The sequence below is a fragment of the Bufo bufo genome, chromosome 10, assembly GCF_905171765.1.
Source record: "Bufo bufo chromosome 10, aBufBuf1.1, whole genome shotgun sequence".
NCBI lineage: Eukaryota > Metazoa > Chordata > Amphibia > Anura > Bufonidae > Bufo > Bufo bufo.
In genome coordinates this window covers 137451569-137477139 of record NC_053398.1, presented here as the reverse complement: position 1 = coordinate 137477139, position 25571 = coordinate 137451569, and the positions used below count along the sequence as shown (strand labels likewise).

At 46.8% G+C, this 25571-nt stretch overlaps 1 protein-coding gene across 2 annotated transcripts; it reads left to right on the top strand.

The window, feature by feature from the left end:
* On the top strand, window positions 1–25006 carry SLC7A9 (solute carrier family 7 member 9). 2 transcript variants are annotated; one of them, XM_040409674.1, is made up of 13 exons: window positions 1–217; window positions 5093–5219; window positions 11214–11361; window positions 11529–11771; window positions 11856–11981; window positions 12156–12255; window positions 17688–17732; window positions 19595–19718; window positions 19997–20100; window positions 20535–20631; window positions 20930–21079; window positions 23571–23745; window positions 24708–25006. In XM_040409674.1, the coding sequence occupies exons 2-13, from the start codon at window positions 5121–5123 to the stop codon at window positions 24758–24760; spliced, it is 1464 nt and encodes a 487-aa protein (XP_040265608.1). In that variant the 5' UTR covers window positions 1–217; window positions 5093–5120; the 3' UTR covers window positions 24761–25006. The 2 variants fall into 2 exon arrangements, with proteins under 2 accessions (XP_040265608.1, XP_040265610.1); XM_040409676.1 differs by lacking the exons at window positions 1–217; window positions 5093–5219 and adding an exon at window positions 10773–10790.
* The last annotated feature ends 565 nt before the right edge of the window (window positions 25007–25571 follow it).

Sequence of the window (25571 nt, the reverse complement as noted above, 5' to 3'; positions counted from 1 at the left end):
TAATGGAGATGATAAGCCGAGCGTTGTGCAAGCATTCCGCTCTGCCATAATTAGGCTATGTTTAATAATTACTGACAGTGACCTCTGCTCTCCTGTTCCTCAGTTTCCCGTCCGGATCGGAAAGATTATTTGTGAACTTTACCTGCGCCTTATAACACCCCTGAAGACGCTCGGCATCCAGTCCAGAGCCTCGGCTCCCAAGAGCTTCACACACAAGGTAAGTTCTCTCCACCTCGGTGGGGTTTAGTCCGTTGCATCGGGGGTTATGGCTCTTAGCCATGCAACGGGCGACACAGAGGTGTTTGTAACTACCAGGACTTCCATTATTGGGTAATTTCACCCGTCCTCCATCATCTTATGACTCTGCTGAAGATGCGGGCGCCCAACTATGCCTCCTCCCCAGCTGCCCCATCTTTTGCATTAAATTTCAATCTGACACCTTGGTGTCGGACGGACGGAATTTGTCCGTGATGTGTGGACCTGTTTAGTCATTTGCCCTTGGATTGTAGGAATCCTCTCTGTTGTACGGTCATGATGATTGCAACCGCCGTTTCTTGTTGTTGTAAATTGTAGGTTTTTACAGTCAGTCGATCACAGGGCTAAAAGCATGATTAGTCGGGGGTCTACTTTATGGATTCTAGCCGGGGTGCACATTGCTACAAACTACTTTGCTTCCCAGTTCCTTTTCTATCCGCATTACCCTGTGTGTAATTAGGTGTGGTGAACTGAAGGACCCCTGTAAAGATGCCCAGAGAAGGGGCCACCTCACAGTGCCTCCTTTTGTGGTGTCTTTGGTGCCACCATGTTTTACATGACCAGCTGTAGTATACTACAGCAGCCATCATAGTTCCCCCAGCCGGACCCCTGATGTTCTGCAGCATCTGAGGTGTGTATTAGGCTTTGTTCACATCTGCACTAGTAACATCCACTGTTCTGCTCTGTCACAGCAGCACAATAACCACCACCATGGTAGTGCCTGGAGGACAACACCTGATGGATCCCACAGACTACAGTGCGTCCGCAAAGTCTTCAGAGCCATTGACTCTTTTCACATTTTGTTATGTACCGGCCTGTGCTAATAGAAAAATGATACAGTTTTCCCCCATCATTCTGTATTCATTAACCCATAATGAGAAAGTGAGAACTGAATGATAGAAATCCTTGCTGATTTATTAAAAAGGAAAAACTAAACTCTTGCATTGACCTAAATCTTCAGACCCTTCACTCAGGACCTAAATCTTCAGACCCTTCACTCAGGACCTAAATCTTCAGACCCTTTACTCAGAACATAAGTCTTCAACCCCATTCCTCGGGATGCAAGTCTTCGGCCTCTTTACTCAGGACATTAAGTCTTCATCCCCTTTGGCAGTGATTCCAGCCTCCAGTCTTCTTGGAGATGATGCCGCAAGGTTTACACCTGGAATCAGGGATTTTCGGCCATTCTTCTCTGCAGATCCTCTCAAGCTCTGTCAGGTTGGATGGGGGCCGTCGGTGGACAGACATCTTCAGGTCTCTCCATAAAATGATCCATTTGGTCCAGGGCTCTGGCTCAAGGACGTTCACAGAGTTGTCCCTGAGCCGCTCCTGTGTTGTCTTGGCTGTGTGCCTAGGGTCATTGTCTGGTTGGAAGGTGAACCTTTGGCCCAGAGCTCTGGATCAGGTTAAGAATATCTCTGTACTTTGCTGCATTCATCTTCCCCTCCACCCTGACCCGTCTCCCTGTCCGTCCAGCATGATGCTGCCACCACCAGCCTTCACTGTAGGGATGGTACAGGGCAGGTTATGAGCAGGGCCTGGTTTCCTCCAGACTAGGGTTGAGCGAACTTGTGTTTTAAGTTCGGCATCTAAAGTTCGGATTCGGGTTATTGAATAATCGCGTTATGGATTCTAAATTCCGTTATGGTCCGTGGTAGCGGAATCCATAACGCGATTCTTCGATAACCCGAACTTTAGACGCCGAACTTAAAACACAAGTTCGCTCAACACTACTCCAGACATGATGCTTAGATTTGAGGTCAAAACGTTCACACTTGGTTCCATCAGACCAGAGAATCTTGTTTCTCACAGTCAGAGAGCACTTCCAAATGCATTGTATAATGACATCCGGTGGGTTTCCATCATGGAGCCTGGCAGGCCGCAAAATTTTGTCCAGCATTTATGATGTGATCTGCGATGGAGACCCCTAACACAGATGTGATCAAAGCCTTATGTGTTCTGTAGCTTCAGACTATCATGTTCTGAGGTGTGTATTATGAGGTTCTGCAGCAGCTGAGGTGTGTATTATGAGGTTCTGCAGCAGTTAGTGGGAGGGGCCATACCGGATACTAGAAGGGGACAGGGCATGGGGGAGCTATTCAAATTCTTGCTATGGGGGCCATTGATTTCTATGTATGCCCCTGGAGACCCCATACATATTAATGGTCGGAAATCCAATCAGTACGGCTGGCTTTTCTGTGGCATCAGGTCTGCTATCGGAATAGGATGGATCGCTTCTCGGCCTCAAGTGTAGTATCAGTTCTTATCCGTCCTGGTGGTGTAGTCTGGGGCACTGGGATGTGGAGTGGAGCAGAGAACCACACGGAAGTTAACCCTAGGATATACACCTTTGGCCATTAGTGCCATATGGCAGGTGACCAAGAGCCTCCAGATCAAAGTCATGGGCTGAGATGTTTGAAAGCCAGGAGTGGTGACGCTGGGCTGCCGGAGTCCACGGAGTGATGGTACATTTGGACGCACTTCACTTTCTCACATTTTGAGACCACTTACCTCTCATTGAATGGGCTTCGGCTGGCATAAGATGAGGAATTTACCGGCAGAATGTCCGTACCGTAATGGCACACATTCACTTTATTTATTTTTTTGTGTTCACTGTGGGGCTCATTTACAATCAGAAATATACTCATAGTAGGTGTATTTCTAGTGCAAATTGCGGCGCAAAGGTTATTTGCGCCGCAGTCTGCGACTTTTCCCCACTCAGGCCGGGTCTACAAAAGTGGGCGTCGCGGCTTGTGTTAGTCGTAGAAAATGGTCTAAATGTAAGACAACTAGTAAGGCGGCTTACATTAGGATCGGCGCGGGATACGCTGAAGTTATGTAGAGAAGACTGCTGTCTTAACAAATGACCCCCTCTCTGTTCACTTTCCACATTGTCACTAGGACCATTCAAGGTTGTGGCGCCCTTACAGGCTACCCCCTGAGGTCTGGGGCGGCTATCAGGTTCCTCGCCACCCTGCAAACCCCTTGGTCTCGCCCTCCGGGGAGAAGCCAACACCTGGGGTGGAAGGCAGAGCAAAGACTGGCGTTTCTTCCGCTGAGGGATGGCCGCTAGTTCTGGGCCCTTGCAGGAGCCTTCTGGCCCAAAGGGGCTGGGATTGGTTTATGGGTGGCTGTTCTCTTATGGAGAGGGCCCACAATAGACTGCAACCTAGTGCACGTTTTTGTGTGGCACGCTACACGATTTTGTTGCACAGGGGTAGGAAGAACGTACTTCGAGCTTTAAAAAATAAAATCAGAATAGAATAGTTTTGTGTGTCCTCCTCATGAGATAAGTAGTGCCTTTGGTGACTGGGAGCCGAGCGTCTTCACCTGCCCCCTCCTGTATTGACATGGCCGCCAACCACCTTATGTTTATAATCAGCCTAAATCTAATTTATTTTACACCTGGTAAGATAAATTACACCCATTGTGACCTGCCCAGTCACTGCCCGCCCATTGTGACCTGCCCAGTCACTGCCCGCCCATTGTGACCTGCCCAGTCACTGCCCGCCCTTTATGACCTGCCCAGTCACTGCCTGCCCATTGTGACCTGCCCAGTCACTGCCCGCCCATTGTTACCTGCCCAGTCACTGCCCGCCCATTGTTACCTGCCCAGTCACTGCCCGCCCATTGTGACCTGCCCAGTCACTGCCCGCCCTTTATGACCTGCCCAGTCACTGCCCGCCCATTGTGACCTGCCCAGTCACTGCCCGCCCATTGTGACCTGCCCAGTCACTGCCCGCCCTTTATGACCTGCCCAGTCACTGCCTGCCCATTGTGACCTGCCCAGTCACTGCCCGCCCATTGTGACCTGCCCAGTCACTGCCCGCCCATTGTTACCTGCCCAGTCACTGCCCGCCCATTGTTACCTGCCCAGTCACTGCCCGCCCATTGTTACCTGCCCAGTCACTGCCCGCCCTTTATGACCTGCCCGCCCTTTATGACCTGCCCAGTCACTGCCCGCTTACTAAAGCTACCTGTGTAGTTAAATGGTCCACAAAGAATCTAGAGAAACACACGATAAGGACACTTGTCACATGCATTGCGCATCTGGTGAGCGGTAAACCCTCTGTGCAGGTTACTCTGCTTTTGCATCAATGTACAGTTTACGGTACAGTCACATGTGGCGGATTTTTGGCAGTGTATAGAGTAGCCCCAAAGTGCATGAGATAAAAAAAAAATCTCATCCAAACGCTGCAAAAAAAGTTCGGCAACCTAATCTGACCTGCAGCTTATTTTGCTAGTGCATATACATCCCGTCCGGACATTACCCTCTGGGCTCATCCACACGTAGAGGAATTGCTGAGGATTTCACTACCAGCAAAGTGAATAAGACGCGGAGTACATTTTCCATGTAGAAACCGAGCTGCGGTGCAGATTTTCCAATCCACAGCATATTGCCGGCTCACTGGGTAGAGGAGGACGAGGTTAAAGGGGTTTTCCGAGTGTTTTATACTGAAGACCTGTCCTGAGGATAGGTCGTCAGTATCTGATCAATGGGGGTCCAACTCCCACCACCCCACTGATCAGCTCTTTGAGGGATAGTGATGACCTATCCTGCAGTATACAACACTCGGAAACCCCCTTTAAGGATAGGAGGATGTTTCGCCACAGCTACATGTTTACCACGTCATCCACTAGAAGGTTGATTGCTTTCTAACTTTTATGATTTTCTGGTGTCACAATAACGAGGAAATAAACCATATTGTGCCCCTAATTGGCCAATTTATTAGCGATATCAGCAGAACGCCAACCTGATTACAGCATTTACAAGCAGATACTATGTATTTTTATTGTGGCACATGATCACATGATCTCATTATTACTTATGACTCAGGATCCGGCGATCGGCCTCGGCGGGCACCATGGGCGAGGACAGCCTAAGGAAGCGAAAAGAGGGGAAAAATGAAGATAGCCAGTCCATCCAGAGCAAGCAGTCCACCGCCATGCAGCTCAAGAAGCAGGTAAGTGCCCTGCAGCGACTGGAGTCTAGTGGCTGCAATATTTAGGACTCTCACATGAGATACCTGTCGGCATAGATTTAAAGTCCTTCCTACAATTCAGCCCATACTAAGGGCACTGTTCATCCGGAGCCACCTGGTTCATAAAATACAATGCATCATTTACACATTAAAGGTCTGTGGTTGCCCCCCTCCTCTAATGTGCGTGGGCAGCAAAACTATCCTCCAGTATCTGTCAATAGTTTAAGAACCATTACCGGCATGTTGGTTTTTTAACATGCGCCCTGTGGAGATAAGCGGCGCCATCGGTCTATATGGCAGTTAATCCGTGCATGCATGTTTACACTTTCAATGGTTTTTCTTGCCCAGTCCTTTACCACCTCTAGAAAGATGCCTGATTTGCCCGTCTGTCACTTAACCCCCAGCGGTTAATGGCGTCTCTACGGATCCTTAAAGGGGCTGTCCTCAGAATAGTCCATCAATATCAGATCGGTGGGGGTCTCACTCTCAGCACCCTTGGCACTTGTATGGGTGCTGAGCCCCCTGTATTGTTTAGGGCTCTTTCACACGAGCAGATGCCGTGCGAGTAATCTGCTGCGTAAAAGAGAACTAAGCCCCGTTCCGGACAGCAGAGACACGGAGCACTAACATGACTGATGATGCTCCGTGCCTCTCTCTGATATTTTTACTACAGAATCCCAGTGAGGTAAAGTGGTCACCATGATTTTTGTAGTAACAAGATCACAGAGAGGCACGGAGCATCGTCAGTCATGTTAGTGCTCCGTGTCTCCGCTGTCCGGTGCGGGGCTTGGCTGTTATTCACACTGCAGGTGACACGCACAGCATCCGCTCGTGTGAAAGAGCCCTTACATGGGTCTGTCTGTCCGTACGCAGACTACTTATTAGCAGCCATGCAGAATATCGCAGCTTCATCCCATGCAAGTGAATGAACAGGATGAAGCTGTAATACTCTGCAGAAGTTTGTATCGGTAAATGGGCCCATCTTACAGTCCATTTTCTGAGAATAGGCCATCCGTTTTCGGATCAAAAAAAAAACCACGTTAAATCTTTGCTTAGATCTAAAGATCGCCACTTGTGACTATTCACACACATGCACCCACTACTCTGCTGGGATTTTTGGGGTCCTAGAGGTCATACCACCGCAACTTAGGCTACTTTCCCACTTGCGTTTTTACCTGAGCCGGCAGGTAATTATTATGTATTATGCAACTGGCTGCATCCGTTGTGAACGGATCTGGTTGTATTATCTTTAACACAGCAATGGGCGCTGGATCCGTTTTCTATTGTGTCTGAGAAAACGGATCCGGCACCATTGACTTGCATTGTGTGTCATGCCAGATCCGTTTTGCTTCGCATCCCATGCCGGACAGAAAACCGCAGCTTGCGGCAGTATGTGAACGCCACCCAACGGAATGCATTTTGAAGCACTCTGTTCAGTTTTGTCCCCATTGACGATAAATGGGGACAAAACGGAAGCGTTTTCCTCCGGTATTGAGACCCTGGGACGGATCTCAGTACTGGAAAAGTTAAACGCGAGTGTGAAAGTAGCCTTACTCCTTTATAGCTCATTCGGTTCACATGTCCCAGAATGCTCCGAGATCCTGGTTGGAGAAAAGTGACTATTTGTTTGCTGCGGGCCCCCCGTAATAATGAGACGTGAATGTTGGAGACCTCATAGAGAGGTGAGATCATCTCGCAGCATGGAGGCATCCAGGAATAGACTAATAACTCAATCTGTAGACACCTCGTATTGATCGCCTCATCGCTGCTGGGTGGTTAAATATAGCCGACTCCGATCAACAAAAAGACAAGAGGTTTTCATCAGATGACTCAGCCGCCTATTTATTAAGCTGCGTCCCATCCCCCACCCCCAGGGCATCACTAGTTCATAGAAAGGCGAGGAGCCAGACCGCTCGTGCAGCTCAACCCCCACCAGACCCAAAATAGGAACCAATGCAGATAATACTGCATGGATCGGGGTCGGGGGAGTAGGGGTGCCGTTACTCTGCACTGTTTTGGCCTATAACACACAGAGGTATATTTTTTGGTCTCCTTTACCGTTCCTCTCCATCACCCCCGACGTGCTTGTGTTCAGGTCCTTCTCACGTCTCTGAAGTGTGCACTCAGCATGTGAGCTTGCATTCTGCTGGAGTCGACAGCGGGCGCCGTGGGTTAATGAATGCAGCCTTCAGTTAATATCTATCTGCCGCAGGTTGTCTCAGCGCGCAGTCTCCATTATGTGGAGGAATAAAGAAGCAGATAACATGAAATTCAGTGCTGCCGCCGGCAAGTCCTGGTCTCTGCACAGCTGAGATGATATTATCATCCAGTCATTACCCAGGCTGGGAAGACGGGCAGTGTTCGGGTCTATTCACACCTGGAAGATTTGTTACAGTATGTATGAGCGGTGACGTGTCTGTGGGACTCATCGCCGCAGAGGCCAGTCATTGGCTGCAGTGGCTTACATGACCCCGTCCTTCCAGGCATTTGCAGACCAATGAATGGAGCAGGTGACATTTTTTATTTATTATTATTAGATACCATACACTCCAGGGGCTAGATAAAACCGTCCAGAATCCTGGAAAACCCCTTTTAAGCTGCCCATACACCTTAGATCTGAGCTGATTATGTCATGTGTATTGAGGCCTCCTGACGGCTGATGTCGAGGATGGGGCATGTTGGATTCAGTTGCCCAGTGGGAGATAAGCTGAAGGCAGAGGAGGCTGGCACCTGCCAAGCATGCATGTGCATGGGGGGATCAGGAGGGTTAGCTGTAGGCTGAAGGAACGTTCTCAGCTGTAGACTGCCACACAAGATGGGTGTCATTCGACTGCTCGTCCAGCCGATGCCACTGGAGAAGAGTCCCGGACTCCTCGTCATCTGGTGACTTTGCAGGGTTGGGCGGGTTTGCTATAGTTTGGGAACTTAAACCCCAGCTGCATAGAAGCATGTTAATGGTTTAGTGGCCCCATAACAGGTGACAAGTTCCCTTTAAGGCCATACACATTAAAGGGGTTTTCTGCGAATTATTATTTTTTTTTTTTACTGATGACCTAACCTCAGGGTAGGTCATCAGTATCTGGTGGGGGTCCGACATCCAGGACCCCCGCCGATCAGCTGTTCGAGAAGGCAGTGGTGTTCCAGTGAGAGCCACGACTTTCTCTACGCTTTTCCTAGGCGAGTGACATGACATTCTGCCTCTGTCCGACTGCTCTGTCTGTGCAAGTGCTACAGCATTGAACCGGGAAGCTCTGGATGAGCAGCAACGCGTGCTTCGATATAATACAATATATGTGCATTAGTATAGCAGTATAAACCTCCTCTGTGATGGACTCTTCCACTTTGCTGATCGGCCACGTTCCAAATAATTGGGAGTTTCTAGGAAATTGGCGATGGCTGTGACCGAGACACTCTGGAGCTTTATAGTACAAGGCCGTGGATTCGCGGCTGGCGTACACTTGTCCCCATGCCAGGTAAACAGACCTCAGCGGGATAAAAGGTTCATGTTTTATGGGGTAATTGCTCATTATCGCCATAAAAGGATCCGGTGAGCGGTCATCTTCTGGTAATTAGCAAGTAAATTGTTCTTATTTAACGTGAAGGTCAAAGTCTGAGGACAAGTGCGAATCCTCATCTGCCAGGAGGAATTTATGGTTCTGGAGATGGTTCACCTGTCTTCCGCCCAGTAACCCTGTCAGGACCGGGCAATTTCCATTTTTTTTTTTTTTTTTTAACTCCTGGCTTTCGCGGGGGTCATAGATTTTTTTTAATATTTCCCTTCATATAGCCGTTTGAGGGCTTGTTTTTTGTGGGACAAGTACTTTCTAATGGCTGTTTAATATTGCATACAATGTATTGGGAAGCTGGTAAAAAATTCCAAAGGGTGGAATTGGAAAAAAAAAAAAAAACACAATTCCGCCACAGTTTTATGGGTTTGGTCTTACGGTGTTCCCTATGCGGCAAAAATGACTAGTTCCTATCATTCTCTGGGTCAGTATGAAAACAGCAATACCACATCTACAGGTGAAACTCGAAAAATTTGAATATTGTGCAAAAGTCCATTTATTTCAGCAATGCAAATTAAAAGGAATTGCATTAATGCAGCTTAAAATTAGAATATTGTGAAAAGGTTCAGTATTCTAGGCTTAAAGTGTTACTCTCTAGTCAGCTAATTAATCCATACCCCCTGAGCAAAGGGGACCTGAGATTGTGACTTTGGGGTTTTCATAATCATCCAAATTATAACAAATAAAGGCTTCAAATATCTAGCTTTGCCTGTAATGAGTCTCATCTGTTAGTTTCACCTTTTAGGTTGCATTACTGAAATAAATGAACTTTGCACGATATTCTAATTGTTCGAGTTTCACCCGCATACTTGTTCATCACTACAATTTTTTTTGGAGGTGAAGTGAAGAAAAAACAGCCAATCTGGCACTTAGATTTTTCGCCCATTCACCGAATGGGATAAATATTTTAATAGTACAAGCGTTTTCAAATGTGGCAACGTCTATGATGTTTATTTTTTTTAAATTCTTTTATTCTTATTTTAATTTTGGGGAAAGAGGGTGATTTTGAATTTTATAACTAGCAGGATGATTTAATGCATTTAATGTTTGTGTGTGGTTAAAAGATACCGTATTCACAGTGTCCTCCATAACAGTGACCATAACCCCTCCCCTTAAGTAGTGACCTCCACAGCCGCCCTCCCCTTAAGTAGTGACCTCCACAGCCGCCCACCCTTTTAATAGTGACCTCCGCAGTTCTCCACCCCGTTAACTGTGACATCCGCAGCACCAGGGGCGGATTGGCCATAGACCCTACAGGGAAATTTCCTGGTGGGCCGATGCCACTCAAGCCCTCCTCACAACCGCCAGCTGGGTACATAATGATCTGATTCTCTCCTACGCACCTTGCCAGCAGGTGCCCTCCTGAATTCAACTGCATCAACATCTTCTTAACAGCGATACAGTTTAAGGGCTCATGCACACGGATACGCATACGGTGGGTCCGCAATACACGGTCACTGGCCGTGCGCATCACGGATCGCAGAACCATTCACTTCAATGGGTCCGCAATCCCGGAGATGCGCAACGGACCGCATGCACTACTTTTTTGCGGTGCGGACAGATCACAGACCCATTCAAGTTGAATGGTTCTGGATCTGTCTGCAGCCGCCGCACGGATGTTGCTGTGTAATGTACAGGACGGCCAGCACACGGTCGTGTGCATGAGCCCTAATACTGTGGTGCAGGTGGCAGTATTTTATGCCGCACTGTGGTATTTGGTTCAGCTGGAGCGGTATATTGCTCTGCACTATGGTATAGCTGGCCCTGCCTTCTTCTGTTGGCCCTTCCTAATTCTGTTGCCTTCTGTCAATTAGGACCTTAACTGTGACCTCCGCAGCGCACGACCCTATTAACTGTGACCTCCGCAGCGCACGACCCTAGTAACTGTGACCTCCGCAGCACACCACCCCATTAGCTGTGACCTCCGCAGCACACCACCCCATTAGCTGTGACCTCCACAGAGGCCCACCTCCTTATGACAAGAACCGTACGTCCTAGAGAGCTGAGACCCGAAGTAAAAGCTTCCTAGACACCCGATGTACCTATGTGCCAAATTGGCTATGCATAAAGAATATGATAGAAAAGCACTCCTCCATCTCTGGCAGTCGCACCCAAACCCATCGGAGCCCGATTGCAAAATGCCGATGGGCTGACACAGGGAACATAGATTTCCAGCACAGAATAGTAATATTGTCTGCTGATTATCCTAGCCCGGGACATCTGATAATCTGGCAGCTCTCATGTTCTAATGATGCCAAAGTAAAGGAATTTTACTGACATTCTTGCTCATCTCACGGCAGCCACATACCTGAGAATCTAACGCTTTTAGTTACGGCTTAGAAGCTGTGAGGGCATCATGTGACCGCGGCCCTGCGCAGCGACCGCTGACCTGCACCTTTGTTTTCCGCAGGTGGGACTGCTCAGTGGGATAAGTCTCATTGTCGGAACAATCATTGGGTCTGGAATCTTCATTTCCCCAAAATCCGTCCTCAGAAACACAGGTGCCGTGGGGCCCTGCCTCATCATTTGGACGGTGTGCGGGGTGATTTCGATTATGGGTAAGTACGACCCACACATATATAAAGCTCGGTGACCGCCTTCAGTGCAGTCTTCATAGGGATAGCCTCTCTGCCTATGCCGCAGTACATCCTGCTCTCCTGTACTGGGCTCTGAGATAGTGGAGTGCCAGTCCCATACATGACATGTCCTTCTTGTGTATCTGCAGGTGCCCTGTGCTTTGCCGAGCTTGGCACAATGATCACAAAGTCTGGAGGTGAATACCCGTACCTCATGGAGGCCTTTGGACCCATCCCCGCCTTCCTCTTCTCCTGGGCCAGCGTCATCGTCATGAAACCTTCGTCATTTGCAATCATATGTCTCAGCTTTGCAGAGTATGCATCAGCGCCATTTTATCCGGGCTGCGAACCCCCATCGGTGGTCATCAAATGCCTGGCCGCTGCCGCCATCAGTAAGTTTAGGGACCACTCATACACAATAGCTGGGGGGACAATGTTTGGGGTACATTTAATCTTTGCTTTCTTCTGTCCGGCAGTGACGATCACAGTGGTGAACTGTCTGAGTGTGAAGCTGGCTTCTTATGTGCAGAATTTCTTCTTTTTTGCCAAAATGATCATCATCATCATCATCATTGTCAGCGGCATCGTCCTGCTGATACAAGGTACGCGAGGTGCAGAATCGGGCATGGGGGGGATGAATTACTTATTTTTCCATTACACATAGGACTGCTCCCCTCCGATATACAGCGCCACCCTTGTCTACAGGACGTGTCTGATATTGCACCTGGCCTCGTATGAGTGTGCAGTGTACTGACATACCATCGTCTCATCTTTAGGAAATACTGAGAACTTTACAAACAGCTTCGAAGGCTCCAAAATCACAGCCGGGGGGATCGGTCTGGCGCTCTACAATGGTCTGTGGGCCTATGATGGATGGTAGGAAGATGTCTTCTATATGAATATCTGTCCTCTGTGTCTTAGCATACATCGTCCTGCTTCTGACAATCAACAACATGGTGCCAGGTGCCACAATCTCACGTGGTCACTGACGATCATGGCTGCATTCTTCCAAAAACAGAGCCACACCTGTCCATGGGTTGTTTCTGGTATTGCTCCACTGACATGGATGGGGCTGAGCTGTATTACCACACAGTTGTCATATGTATATACAGTTGCAAGAGAAAGTATGTGAACCCTTTGGAATAATATGGATTTCTGCACAAATTGGTCATAAAATGTGATCTGATCTTCATCTAAGTCACAGCAATAGACAATCACAGTCTGCTTAAACTAATAAACACACAAAGAATTAAATGTTACCATGTTTTTATTGAACACACCATGTAAACATTCACAGTGCAGGTGGAAAAAGTATGTGAACCCTTGGATTTAATAACTGGTTGAACCTCCTTTGGCAGCAATAACTTCAACCAAACGTTTTTCTGTAGTTGCAGATCAGACGTGCACAACGGTCAGGAGTAATTCTTGACCATTCCTCTTAACAGAACTGTTTCAGTTCAGCAATATTCTTGGGATGTCTGGTGTGAATCGCTTTCTTGAGGTCATGCCACAGCATCTCAATCGGGTTGAGGTCAGGACTCTGACTGGGCCACTCCGGAAGGCGTATTTTCTTCTGTTTAAGCCATTCTGTTGTTGATTTACTTCTATGCTTTGGGTCGTTGTCCTGTTGCAACACCCATCTTCTGTTGAGCTTCAGCTGGTGGACAGGTGGCCTTAAGTTCTTCTGCAAAATGTCTTGATAAACTTGGGAATTCATTTTTCCTTCGATGATAGCAATCCGTCTAGGTCCTGATGCAGCAAAGCAGCCCCAAACCATGATGCCCCCACCACCATACTTCACAGTTGGGATGAGGTTTTGATGTTGGTGTGCTGTGCCTCTTTTTCTCCACACATAGTGTTGTGTGTTTCTTCCAAACAACTCAACTTTGGTTTCATCTGTCCACAAAATATTTTGCCAGTACTGCTGTGGAACATCCAGGTGCTCTTGTGCAAACTGGAAACGTGCAGCAATGTTTTTTTTGGACAGCAGTGGCTTCCTCTGTGGTATCCTCCCATGAAATACATTCTTGTTTAGTGTTTTACATATTGTAGATTCGCTAACAGGGATGTTAGCATATGCCAGAGACTTTTGTAAGTCTTTAGCTGACACCCTAGGATTCTTCTTCACCTCATTGCGCAGTCTGCGCTGTGCTCTTGCAAACATCTTTACAGGACGGCCACTCCTAGGGAGAGTAGCAGCAGTGCTGAACTTTCTCCATTTATAGACAATTTGTCTTACCGTGGACTGATGAACAGCAAGGCTTTTGGAGATACTTTTATAACCCTTTCCAACTTCATGCAAGTCAACAATTCCTAATCATAGGTCTTCTGAGAGCTCTTTTGTGCGAGGCATCATTCACATCAGGCAATGCTTCTTGTGAAAAGCAAACCCAGAACTGGTGTGTGTTTTTTATAGGTCAGGGCAACTGTAACCAATACCTCCAATCTCAACTCATTGATTGGACTTCGGTTGGCTGACACCTCACTCCAATTAGCTCTTGGAGATGTCATTAGTCTAGGGGTTCACATACTTTTCCCACCTGCACTGTGAATGTTTACATGGTGTGTTCAATAAAAACATGGTAACATTTAATTCTTTGTGTGTTATTAGTTTAAGCAGACTGTGATTGTCTATTGTTGTGACTTAGATGAAGATCAGATCACATTTTATGACCAATTTGTGCAGAAATCCATATCATTCCAAAGGGTTCACATACTTTTTATTGCAACTGTAGATGCCTTTAGTATATCCTGCATATATTTATGCCTTGGTATTATTGTACATTGCTTTTTGATCTTGTTTTTTTTTTGCCGCCAATTGCAGCAAAAACCAGGACAAAACAGCAAATATACAGTAGTCTTCAAAAGCATAGGAGTGTAGGGCTGAAGGATAAATTACTGCGCACCTGCAGTCCAAGCAGAGCCCAACGCTCCTCATGGATGGGGCGCCCCTGTATATAGTTATTGCGCCAGCGTCTAGCACTGAAAGGGAGCCTGTCAACAAGAAAATGCAATGTAAGCTACAGGCTACATACCATGTATGGAGCAGAAGGAGCTGAAAAGACTGATTTATAGTTTTGTGGGAAAAAATTCTGTATAAGGCCTCATGCCCACGACCGTATGTTTTTTATTATTTTTCTCCTCCGTTCATTGGGGGGGGGGGGGGGGGGGGGGGAAGACTTGACCATGGGTATATGGCCACTAGGAGGCAGACACTAAGCACAGAAGTGTGATCTCCTCCCACCTGCTATACCCTTCTTGCAGGGACTAAGCTAAAACAGTGCAAAAGCAGTAAAAAAAGCAAAATGGAACTGAACCAAGCCGCAATGAAGTCCAATGAAACAATAGAATGGGTGGGAACTGTGTCCCCCAATAAACGGAAGAGAAAAAGATTTTACCCTAAGTAAAGAAGAATCTAGTTTTCTCATCTGTGTTATTGGGGGGCAAGGCTTGACCAGAGCAATCCCAACGGTGGGCCAGAATACACAGGGGTAGGAACTAGGGATGAGCGAATGGACTTTGGATGAAACATCTGAAGTCGATTCGCATAAAACTTTGTTTCAATACTGTACGGAGCGAGTATTAGAATGTATTGGCTCCGATGAGCCAAAGTTATTACTTTGCGAAGTCTCGCGGGACTTCGCATAATAACTTCAGAAATTGATTTATACTGTAAAAAAACATTTCCTGAACTCTGGTTCGGTTCCAAGGTACCACTTGTACATTGGAAATGTTTTTTTTACAGTATAAATCAATTTCTGAAGTCATTATGCGAAGTCTCGCGAGACTTCACAAAGTAATAACTTCAGCTCATCGGAGCAAATACATTCTAATACTGTACAGAGCGTACAGTATTGAAACAAAGTTTTATGCGAATCGACTTCGGATGTTTCATCCAAAGTCGATTCGCTCATCCCTAGTAGGAACGGTCAGAGAACCGCTGTCTGCAGCACTTTGCACCAACGTAAAGCGTCTGAGGATGCAAAAGTGTGCACCCTGTAAATCCTGGAGAAACCGTGTAAAGACGACCATGTAGCAGTATTAAACACCCGAAGGGCTGAATCCCCATGATGTACAGCCCGGGAGGCCCCTACTACACTCACAGAATGAGCAGTAACACGAAAAGGGTGGTTCCTGGTGTTTATTACGGTACGCTTCCACAATAGCCAAACCGATCCATAGAGAAATGGAAGATTTAGGTGCCGTCAATCCTTGCCCGTCAGGGATCATGAAAAGGGAAACCGCCTTCCAGAAGTATGACGTCTGCCACAGATAAATGCGAATAGCCTGATGCAGATCCAGAGTATGGAGAGAGAGAGCTCCTAGGAGTGTGAAGGAGAGGGGCAAAAAGAAGGCAACACAATCTCCTCATTGAGATGGAACGAGGATACCACCTTCGGAAGGAAAGACTGAACAGGACGAAGGACCATCTTGTCCAGATGGAGCTCTAAGAAAGGAGAGCGACAGAAGAGAGCCACAAGTTCCGACACCCGTCGAATGGAGGTGACGACCACCAGAAAGGCTACCTTATAGGAGACAAAACAGAGATAAATCTGCTGCAAAGGCTCAAATGGCGATGACTGGAGGGCGTCGAGAAGATTAAGATCCCACGGGTTGGTGGCTGGTGGTGGGGATGAGCAATCGACTGCAAGAAGGTTCAAAACAGCCAGGTTGCACTGAAATAAAGTAGAAAGAGGTGAGACTTGGCCCTTGAGGGAACCGAGCGCCAGCCCGTCTCCAGGTTGGATTGACACAAATGGGCACATGAAGGTAAGCGTCCTTGATATCTATTGAGGACAGATATTCCTCCTGCTCCATGGACGCAATAACTGACTTCAAGCATTCCATCCTAAAATGTTGCACCCGAAGGAAGCGGCTGAGACCTATGAGGTCCAGGATGGGCCAGACCGTACCCTCCTTTTTTGGAACCACGAAGAGATTGGAATAAAAACCATGAAAATGGTCTTGGACGGGAAGTGGAATAGTCACGTCCTGCTAGAGGAGAGTGTGTATAGCTTGAAAAAAGGCACATGCGGCGGAGCAGGAGTTCGGAGGAGAGGAATGAAAAAAATGGAGTTGGGGGAGAAGTGAACTCCAGCTTGTACCCTTCCGAGATGACTTCTTGCACCCAGATGTCCGAAACGTGAGCCAACCAAACGTGCAGACGGCTGTCCACTCTACTGGAAGGGGATGAGGGACGCAAGTCATGCTGAGGAATACTTCTCTGTTTCGGACTTGGAACTCTCGGGGTGAGGATGCCATGATGGACGAGGTTTGAAGGGAGTCTTCTGCTTCCCATCCCGGGTAGACTTGTCATCTGGCCGTTTGAAGCTGGAGAAATGCCGAAAAATAGGTCTGTTCTTTTTGGACCCGGTGAAACTAGGGGATTTGTTCTGCAGCAAATGGGTGCTTTTACCACCTGTAGCATCACAGAGTCTCTCACCCAGACGCATGCCAAAGAGTCTACCGCCATCAAAGGGATGGGCTGCTACGGCCCGTTTTGATGTATTATACTCTGCCCAGAAGGAAAGCCAGAGGGCATGGCAGATAGCCAGAACTAGCAGTGGGCGCTGAAAGCCGGGCAGCACCGAACAATGAAGGGGTTGGACCATGAGAAGGGAGGCTAGCAGGAGCTAAATACCCTGGAAGAACCAGAGACAGGGGCATGAAAAACAGGTCAGGAAGGTGTCACTTACCTGTACAACATTTTCTGCCCACCCTTGTGTATTTGGGTCTAATACATTGTCAGGAAACAAGGCAGTAACACATTGTAATACAGGAGAACTGCGGCGCAGTATATGACAATCAGAATATCGCACAGAGCAGTGAAGTCTCAGAGTGGGGGAAAAAAATATCTAATAAAGCTTATTAATAAATAAAAAGTTATAAAGTGAAAAGAAATTGTGGTATCCAATCATCTTATGTTATATATTACTTGATTTCACAAGAAAGGGAGGATGTTAGGAGTTATACATGGTAACCTGTTTACTGCCACCTGCAGGCTATATAGATATGACAGTTTATAACCTTTGTTATATTGTTTGTCTGAATAAAGTTTGTTGAATTACCTCAGATTGCCTCAGGAAACATTAAAAATGTTTTAATTATTCCCTATTAAAAATCCTGATGATATGCGAAAAAATGGAAAAAAAATTAAAATAAAAAAATACTGACAGTGTCATAAAATAGAAATATGTAAGTGACCCTCATTCTGCTTCAGTGTGACTTTTTAGAAAAGGGGGCCTTTGTTTTCTGCCCCCTGTGATCGGGCACCATCTGACGTGTGTGAATTATGCTTCTCCCTGCAGGAACCAGCTCAATTATATTACAGAGGAGCTTAAAAATCCATACAGGTAAGAGGCGAACGCCGCTGATTTATTACCCAGAATTTACAGAAGGGATCTGAGTATTGATTGCAGGAGAATGTGCTTAACTCCTGGACGGCCAGAGGAAAATGAAGAAGGAATAAAATCCCACTAAGTTAAAGGGGTTGTCCACCATGAGAAGCCGTCACCTATACACAGGATGGATACTTCTCCAGTCAATCCTATGGGCTGCCAAACAGAAGTAGAGCAGAGTACAGCAACTCGGCTGTCCACCAGCCCTACAGAGATACATGGAGTGGTATAGCTGCTATAACCTGGGCATCTCCTCTATATAATTATATATGTACAGCTGGTATAAGTTATACATCTTCCTGTATATAGGGATATGGACCATGCTGGTATAACCTGGGTATCTCCTGTATATAATTATATATGTACAGCTGGTATAAGTTATACATCTTCCTGTATATAGTGATATGGAGCATGCTGGTATAACCTGGGCATCTCCTGTATATAATTATATATGTGCAGCTGGTATAAGTTATGCATCTTCTTTTATATAGAGATATGGACCATGCTGGTATAACCTGGGTATCTCCTGTATATAATTATATATGTACAGCTGGTATAACCTGGGTATCTCCTGTATATAGATATATATGTGCAGCTGGTATAAGATATACATCTTCTTGTATATAGTGATATGGAGCATGCTGGTATAACCTGGGCATCTCCTGTATATAATTATATATGTACAGCTAGTATAAGTTATATATCTTCCTGTATATAGTGATATGGAGCATGCTGGTATAACCTGGGCATCTCCTGTATATAATTATATATGTACAGCTGGTATAAGTTATACATCTTCCTGTATATAGGGATATGGAGCATGCTGGTATAACCTGGGCATCTCCTGTATATAATTATATATGTACAGCTGGTATAAGTTATACATCTTCCTGTATATAGGGATATGGAGCATGCTGGTATAACCTGGGCATCTCCTGTATATAATTATATATGTACAGCTGGTATAAGTTATACATCTTCCTGTATATAGGGATATGGAGCATGCTGGTATAACCTGGGCATCTCCTGTATATAATTATATATGTACAGCTGGTATAAGTTATACATCTCCTGTATATAGTGATATGGACCATGCTGGTATAACCTGGGCATCTCCTGTACATAATTATATATGTATATCTGGTATAAGTTATACATCTTCTTGTATATAGTGATATGGACCATGCTGGTATAACCTGGGTATCTCCTGTATATAATTATATATGTACAGCTGGTATAAGTTACACATCTTCTTGTATATAGAGATATGGAGCATGCTGGTATAACCTGGGTATCTCCTGTATATAATTATATATGTACAGCTGGTATGAGTTATACATCTTCTTGTATATAGTGATATGGACCATGCTGGTATAACCTGGGTATCTCCTGTATATAATTATATATGTACAGCTGATATAAGTTATACATCTTCTTGTATACAGTGATATGAAGCATGCTGGTATAACCTGGGCATCTCCTGTATATAATTATATATGTACAGCTGGTATAAGTTATACATCTTCTTGTATATAGGGATATGGAGCATGCTGGTATAACCTGGGGATCTCCTGTATATAATTATATATGTACAGCTGGTATAAGTTATACATCCTCTTGTATATAGTGATATGGACCATGCTGGTATAACCTGGGCATCTCCTGTATATAATTATGTAAGGACAGTTGTACAGTGTGCATGTGCTGCCACCTAGTGGTAGAATTTGTTGTTTGTCATATTTTATAATAAGAAAAGCTGGTCACAGAAATTCATTATTACATAACGATGATTTTATTTTTTTCATACTTTTGCGCAGAAACCTTCCCTTCGCCATCATACTTGGGATCCCGCTGGTTATGGTTTGTTACCTGCTGGTCAACATTGCCTATTACACGGTGATGACCCCCACCGAGCTCCTGCAGTCTCCGGCCGTTGCTGTGGTAGGTGGGCCGTGAAGGCTTTTTCCTCCCAGTTTGCTAAATGAACCAATTAATCTGTGAATCTGGTTTATGGGGATAAGATGAGGCAAAATTGTCATCACCTCAAGCCCCAACTGTGGTCTAAACATTGGGGGGGTACTAGTAGCCCCATTACTGGATCCTATAGTCGAAACTCTCTGAGCTTATATTAGATTGTGAGCTCCTGGGAACAGATGCCTCAGAATATGTGGGATTTGGTATAATGTACGCTGCAGGTGACCATCTGCGCTCTCTTGCAGACCTTCGGGGACCGTGTCTTGTACCCCGCAGCCTGGCTCGTGCCTTTGTTTGTGGCATTTTCAACCCTTGGATCTGCAAATGGATCCTGCTTCACCGCTGGAAGGTTAGTGATGACTGCACCTCTAAAACAATGTGTATATACTCGAGTTGTATTTGATCCTAGGCCAGGGTTGCCCAACCTGCGGCCCCCAGCTGTTCCAAAACTACAACTCCCAACATGGCCTAATAGCTGTAGACTGTCCAGGCATGCTGGGAGTTGTAGTTTTGCAACAGCTGGGGGCCGCAGGTTGGCCATCCCTGTCCTAGGCCAATGATGGCTAACCTCCAGCTGTGGTAAGACTACGACTCCCAAGATGCACACTCGCTTGGCTGTTCTCAGAACTCCATAGAAATAAATGGAGCATGCTGAGAGTTGTAGTTCCCCCACAGCTGGAATACGGCTTCGCTGTCCCACATATGTTCCCAGAGTCCTCTTTGGTTGTGCAAGTAACACCGCCATGCGGAAGGAATATTCAGTTGACCGCCCTCTTTCCTCAGGCTTACGTATGTGGCTGGTCGTGAAGGACACATGCTGAAATTCCTATCGTACATCAGCGTCAAGAGACTGACCCCGCTGCCGGCCATTGTGTCCTATGTACGTCAACGTGAGATCTGTCACAGTTTCCCTTCCCCCGGCTCCATGTGGTATTTGTACATTTTGCTTCAGATCGGGTCAGGGGAATGGAAGGAAATTATTATTTATTTTTTTTACAAAAAAATCAATTGGCTTAAAACGTCCTAAAATTTGGGCACATGCTAAGGAACTCCTGACAGAGGAACTCATGGGAGCAGACAGGCCGTCCTTTCTTTGGGGCCCCTACAATTCCTGTGTCATGCCCCGCCCCCCCAGGCCATGCACTAGCCTTCCTGACCTCCATCCTTCTTTCTCTCAGGGCATTATTGGAATGTGTTACATTATCCCGGCTGACATCGACACCCTCATTAACTACTTCAGCTTTGCCGTCTGGTTATTTTATGGATTAACCATCGCTGGCCTGGTGGTCATGAGATTCACAAAAAAGGACATGAAGAGGCCGATTAAGGTAAATGAGCAAAGTATAGAAGCGTTCCAATGCAGCAATGAAGCAGCTTATTATCATTTCCTACTCGTTTTGTCCATACAGCTCCTATGCAGGCTTATGTGCTTCCATGGTAACAGACTCCAAACAAGGCCTGTAGCACCTAGTCCTGCAGTCTTTCCATCTGTTCCCTACTAGAGATGAGCGAACTTCTGTTTTAAGTTCGGCGTCTAAAGTTCGGCTTCCGGTTAGCGGAGGATCCCGATATGGATTCCGAATTCCGTTGTGGTCCGTGGTAGCGGAATCAATAATGACCATTATTGATTCCGCTACCACGGACCACAACGGAATTCGGAATCCATATCGGGATCCTCCGCTAACCGGAAGCCGAACTTTAGACGCCGAACTTAAAACAGAAGTTCGCTCATCTCTATTCCCTACTACTTGCTAACATATGTTTGGAAAGGAAGCTAGAAGTACAGGACTGATGGCAGGACAGCAGGGCTGGACTACGCACGGGGTCGGTGGTCTTTAACCGTAGCGGTAGCTAGCTTTGCACAGAAGGATAGACTGTTAATCAGGATTCAAAGTTGCTTGTACAAGCATTGTTACAATAAAAATAAAAACTACTACAAAAGTTTACACACCCTTTAAATCATTTCCTTACATACAGTAATTGGGTATTCCGGCCTTTGTAAGTTATTCCCTACCCACAGGATAAAGGGTAAACTATTAGATCAGTAGGGGTCCTACCGTTGGGACCCTGTACTACTGCGAGCCCTCCGAAATGAACAAAGTAGCAGAACTGGCAAGTGCACTGCCGCTATATTCATCTCTATGGGAGTCCTGGAAAAGCTGCTGTGTCTGCAACTCACAGAGAGGCCTCATGCACACGACCGTTTTTTTTGCGGTCCGCAAAAACGGGTTCCATTTTTCCGTGATCCGTGACTGTTTTTTCGTCCGCGGGTCTTCCTTGATTTTTGGAGGATCCAGGGACATGAAAAAAAAAAGTAGTTTTGGTGTCCGCCTGGCCGCGCGGAGCCAAACGGATCCGTCCTGACTTACAATGCAAGTCAATGGGGACGGATCCGTTTGACGTTGACACAATATGGTGCAATTGCAAACGGATCCGTCCCCCATTGACTTTCAATGTAAAGTCAGGAGTTAATATACCATAGGATCAGAGTTTTCTCCAATCCGATGGTATATTTTAACTTGAAGTGTCCCCATCACCATGGGAACACCTCTATGTTAGAATATACCATCGGATTTGAGTTACATCGTGAAACTCAGATCCGACAGTATATTCTAACACAGAGGTGTTCCCATAGTATATTCTAACTTAAAGCGTCCCCATCACTAAGAACTGTGTACATGACTGCCCCCTGCTGCCTGGCAGCACCCGATCTCTTACAGGGGGCTGTGATCCGCACAATTAACCCCTCAGGTGCCGGACCTGAAGGGGTTAATTGTGCGGATCATAGTCCCCTGTAAGAGATCAGGGGCTGCCAGGCAGCAGGGGGCAGACCCCCCCCCTCCCTCCCCAGTTTGAATATCATTGGTGGCCAGTGTGCGGCCTCCCCGGGCCCCCCCCCCCCTCCCTCCCTCTATTGTAATATCATTGGTGGCCAGTGTGCGGCCTCCCCCCGCCCCCCCCCCCCCCCTTTTTGTATTATCATTGGTGGCCAGCGTGCGGCTCCCCCCCTCCTCCCTCCCTTTATTGTATTATCATTGGTGGCCAGCGTGCGCTTCCCCCTCCCTCTATTGTAATATCATTGGTGGCCAGTGTGCGGCCTCCCCTCTCCCCCTCCCGATCATTGGTGGCAGCGGAGAGTTCCGATCGGAGTCCCAGTTTAATCGCTGGGGCTCCGATCGGTAACCATGGCAACCAGGACGCTACTGCAGGCCTGGTTGCCATGGTTACTTAGCAATATTACAATATTAGAAGCATTATACTTACCTGCTGCGCTGTCTGTAACCGGCCGGGAGCTCCTCCTACTGGTAAGTGATAGGTCTGTGCGGCGCATTGCTTAATGATCTGTCACTTACCAGTAGGAGGAGCTCCCGGCTGGTCACAGACAGCGCAGCAGGTAAGTATGATGCTTCTAATATTGTAATATTGCCAAGTAACCATGGCAACCAGGCCTGCAGTAGCGTCCTGGTTGCCATGGTTACCGATCGGAGCCCCAGCGATTAAACTGGGACTCCGATCGGAACTCTCCGCTGCCACCAATGATCGGGGGGGAGAGGGGAGGCCGCACACTGGCCACCAATGATATTACAATAGAGGGATGGGGGGGCCGCACGCTGGCCACCAATGATAATACAATAAAGGGAGGGGGGCCGGGGGAGGCCGCACACTGGCCACCAATGATATTCAAACTGGGGAGGGAGGGGGGTCTGCCCCCTGCTGCCTGGCAGCCCCTGATCTCTTACAGGGGGCTATGATACGCACAATTAACCCCTTCAGGTCCGGCACTTATCTTTTATACATTCTTCTGGTTCTCCTCCTCAGGTCCCAATTGTCATCCCCATCGTGATGGTTCTGGTCTCGTTGTACCTGGTGCTGGCGCCCATCATCGATGAGCCGGACTTTGCCTACCTGTACTGCGTGATCTTCATTCTGAGTGGCCTCATCCTTTATTTCCCCTTTGTGCACTACAAGGTCAAATGGGCGCAGAAGATAACAAGTAAGTGCTGCCAAGACTTTCCTACCAACTCTGCGGATTCTAGATGAGGCCTTGTTCACACATCAGTTTTTTGGAGCCAAAACCAGGTGCGGGTCAAAGACACAGAACAGGTGCAGATCTTTTCATTATACCTGATCTCTGTGTAGCCCGCACTCCTGGTTTTGGCTCACAAAAACTGATGGCAATAACTGATCAAACAACGGACATGTGAACAAGGCCTTAAAGGGGTTATCCACTTTTTTTTTATATTGATGAGTGAATCTCATATTTTGAAATTCGTTCACACTTCGTTTGTTGATAAAAGCAGAATTGCGTTATGGACCCTGTTACCACGGACCATAACGCAATTCTATGACGGAATGCCTTTAGAGTCCTCTCCTGCATAACGGAAACGGGACGAATCCATTTTGCAGCCCATAGACTTCTATTATGACGGAATGAATAACGGAATGCATTCAGTCATAGAATTGCGTTATGGTCCGTGGTAACGGAATCCATAACGCAATTCAGCTTTAACCAACAAACGAATTTCATAAGCAGAAATTTGCTCATCTCTATTGATGACCTATCCTCAGGAGGGGTCGTCAATATTAGATCGGCGGAGGGCCGACACCCAGCACCCCCACTGGTCATCTGTTTAAACAGGAGGCGGCGCTCTTATGAGCACTTCCTTCTCTTCATTGCTTACCTGCTCGCAACCGCAGCAGTGAGCAGGGGTAATTACATCTTAGCCGTCCCATTCACTTCCTATATCAGGGAATTGCAGTGAATTATTATGGGCTTTCCCCCACTGATGAACCTGGGGCATATTAATTCCTAGCTGTTTGGATGTCTGCTGCTCCATAGGCAGAATATGGAAGCAGTAAGGGGCAGTATTCCCTCCAAACCAGGGGGTAAAGCTCTGGCAGCTGCCATCACCCTGTCCTCCGCACACTCTCTACGGTATGTCTTTCTCATTCCAGAGCCAATCACCATGTACGTACAGATGATCATGGAAGTGGTTCCTCCAGAATAGCCCAAGATCTAAGGACCCAGGTTACAAGACTGATGATGAACCCAAAGAAAAGACTGTGCAGGGGTCTTTACCCGCCGCACCATTGTACATAATGTAAATGTCACATTTCTCAGGAAAGCAGCCGCCGATGTGGATGAATCTAACCCTCCAGCTGTCTGAATATTTTGTATTTTTTCATTTACTTTTATTGAATGCGTCTTTTCTACCTCTGTGTAAGGGGGATTCAGAGCAATAAATATACTGTATTTGAGGGAACCACGTCCTCGCCGGTTAACACTGCTCCTCGCGCAGCGAACAATGATAGAAGAGGATGAATGCGAGCCTATGAAGGTTTCTGCACGTTCACAACTGGCTTTACATACAGTAACAGTACCACAGTCTTGCGGCAGTACAGTTTGCCGTGGGCCCTAATTAAACTTGAAGAGCATCTGTCAGCAGATTTGTACCTATGAACTAGCTGACCTGTTGAATGTGGCGTGGCAGGTGAGAGAGCAGAGCCTCTAGGTGCAACGGCAACGCCCCCGTTGCTCCTAGAGGTTCATTTGCATATAATAAAACATCTTTTTTTCTCAGCAATGCGGACACATATGAATGCGGACACATATGAACATGGGACCAACACAGATGCCAAGAGCACGTGGAACAGGTCAGCCAGTGTCATAGGGACAGATCTGCTGACAGATGCCCTTTCAGGTCGCACTGTTTAGTCGGTTCGCCTTGTAAATGTCAGTGCAGCCATACTATACAGTGTGGTCATCATTCGTTTAATTAGAGCCTGTACTGCCAAGCCATGACCATGCGGTGTGGTTGT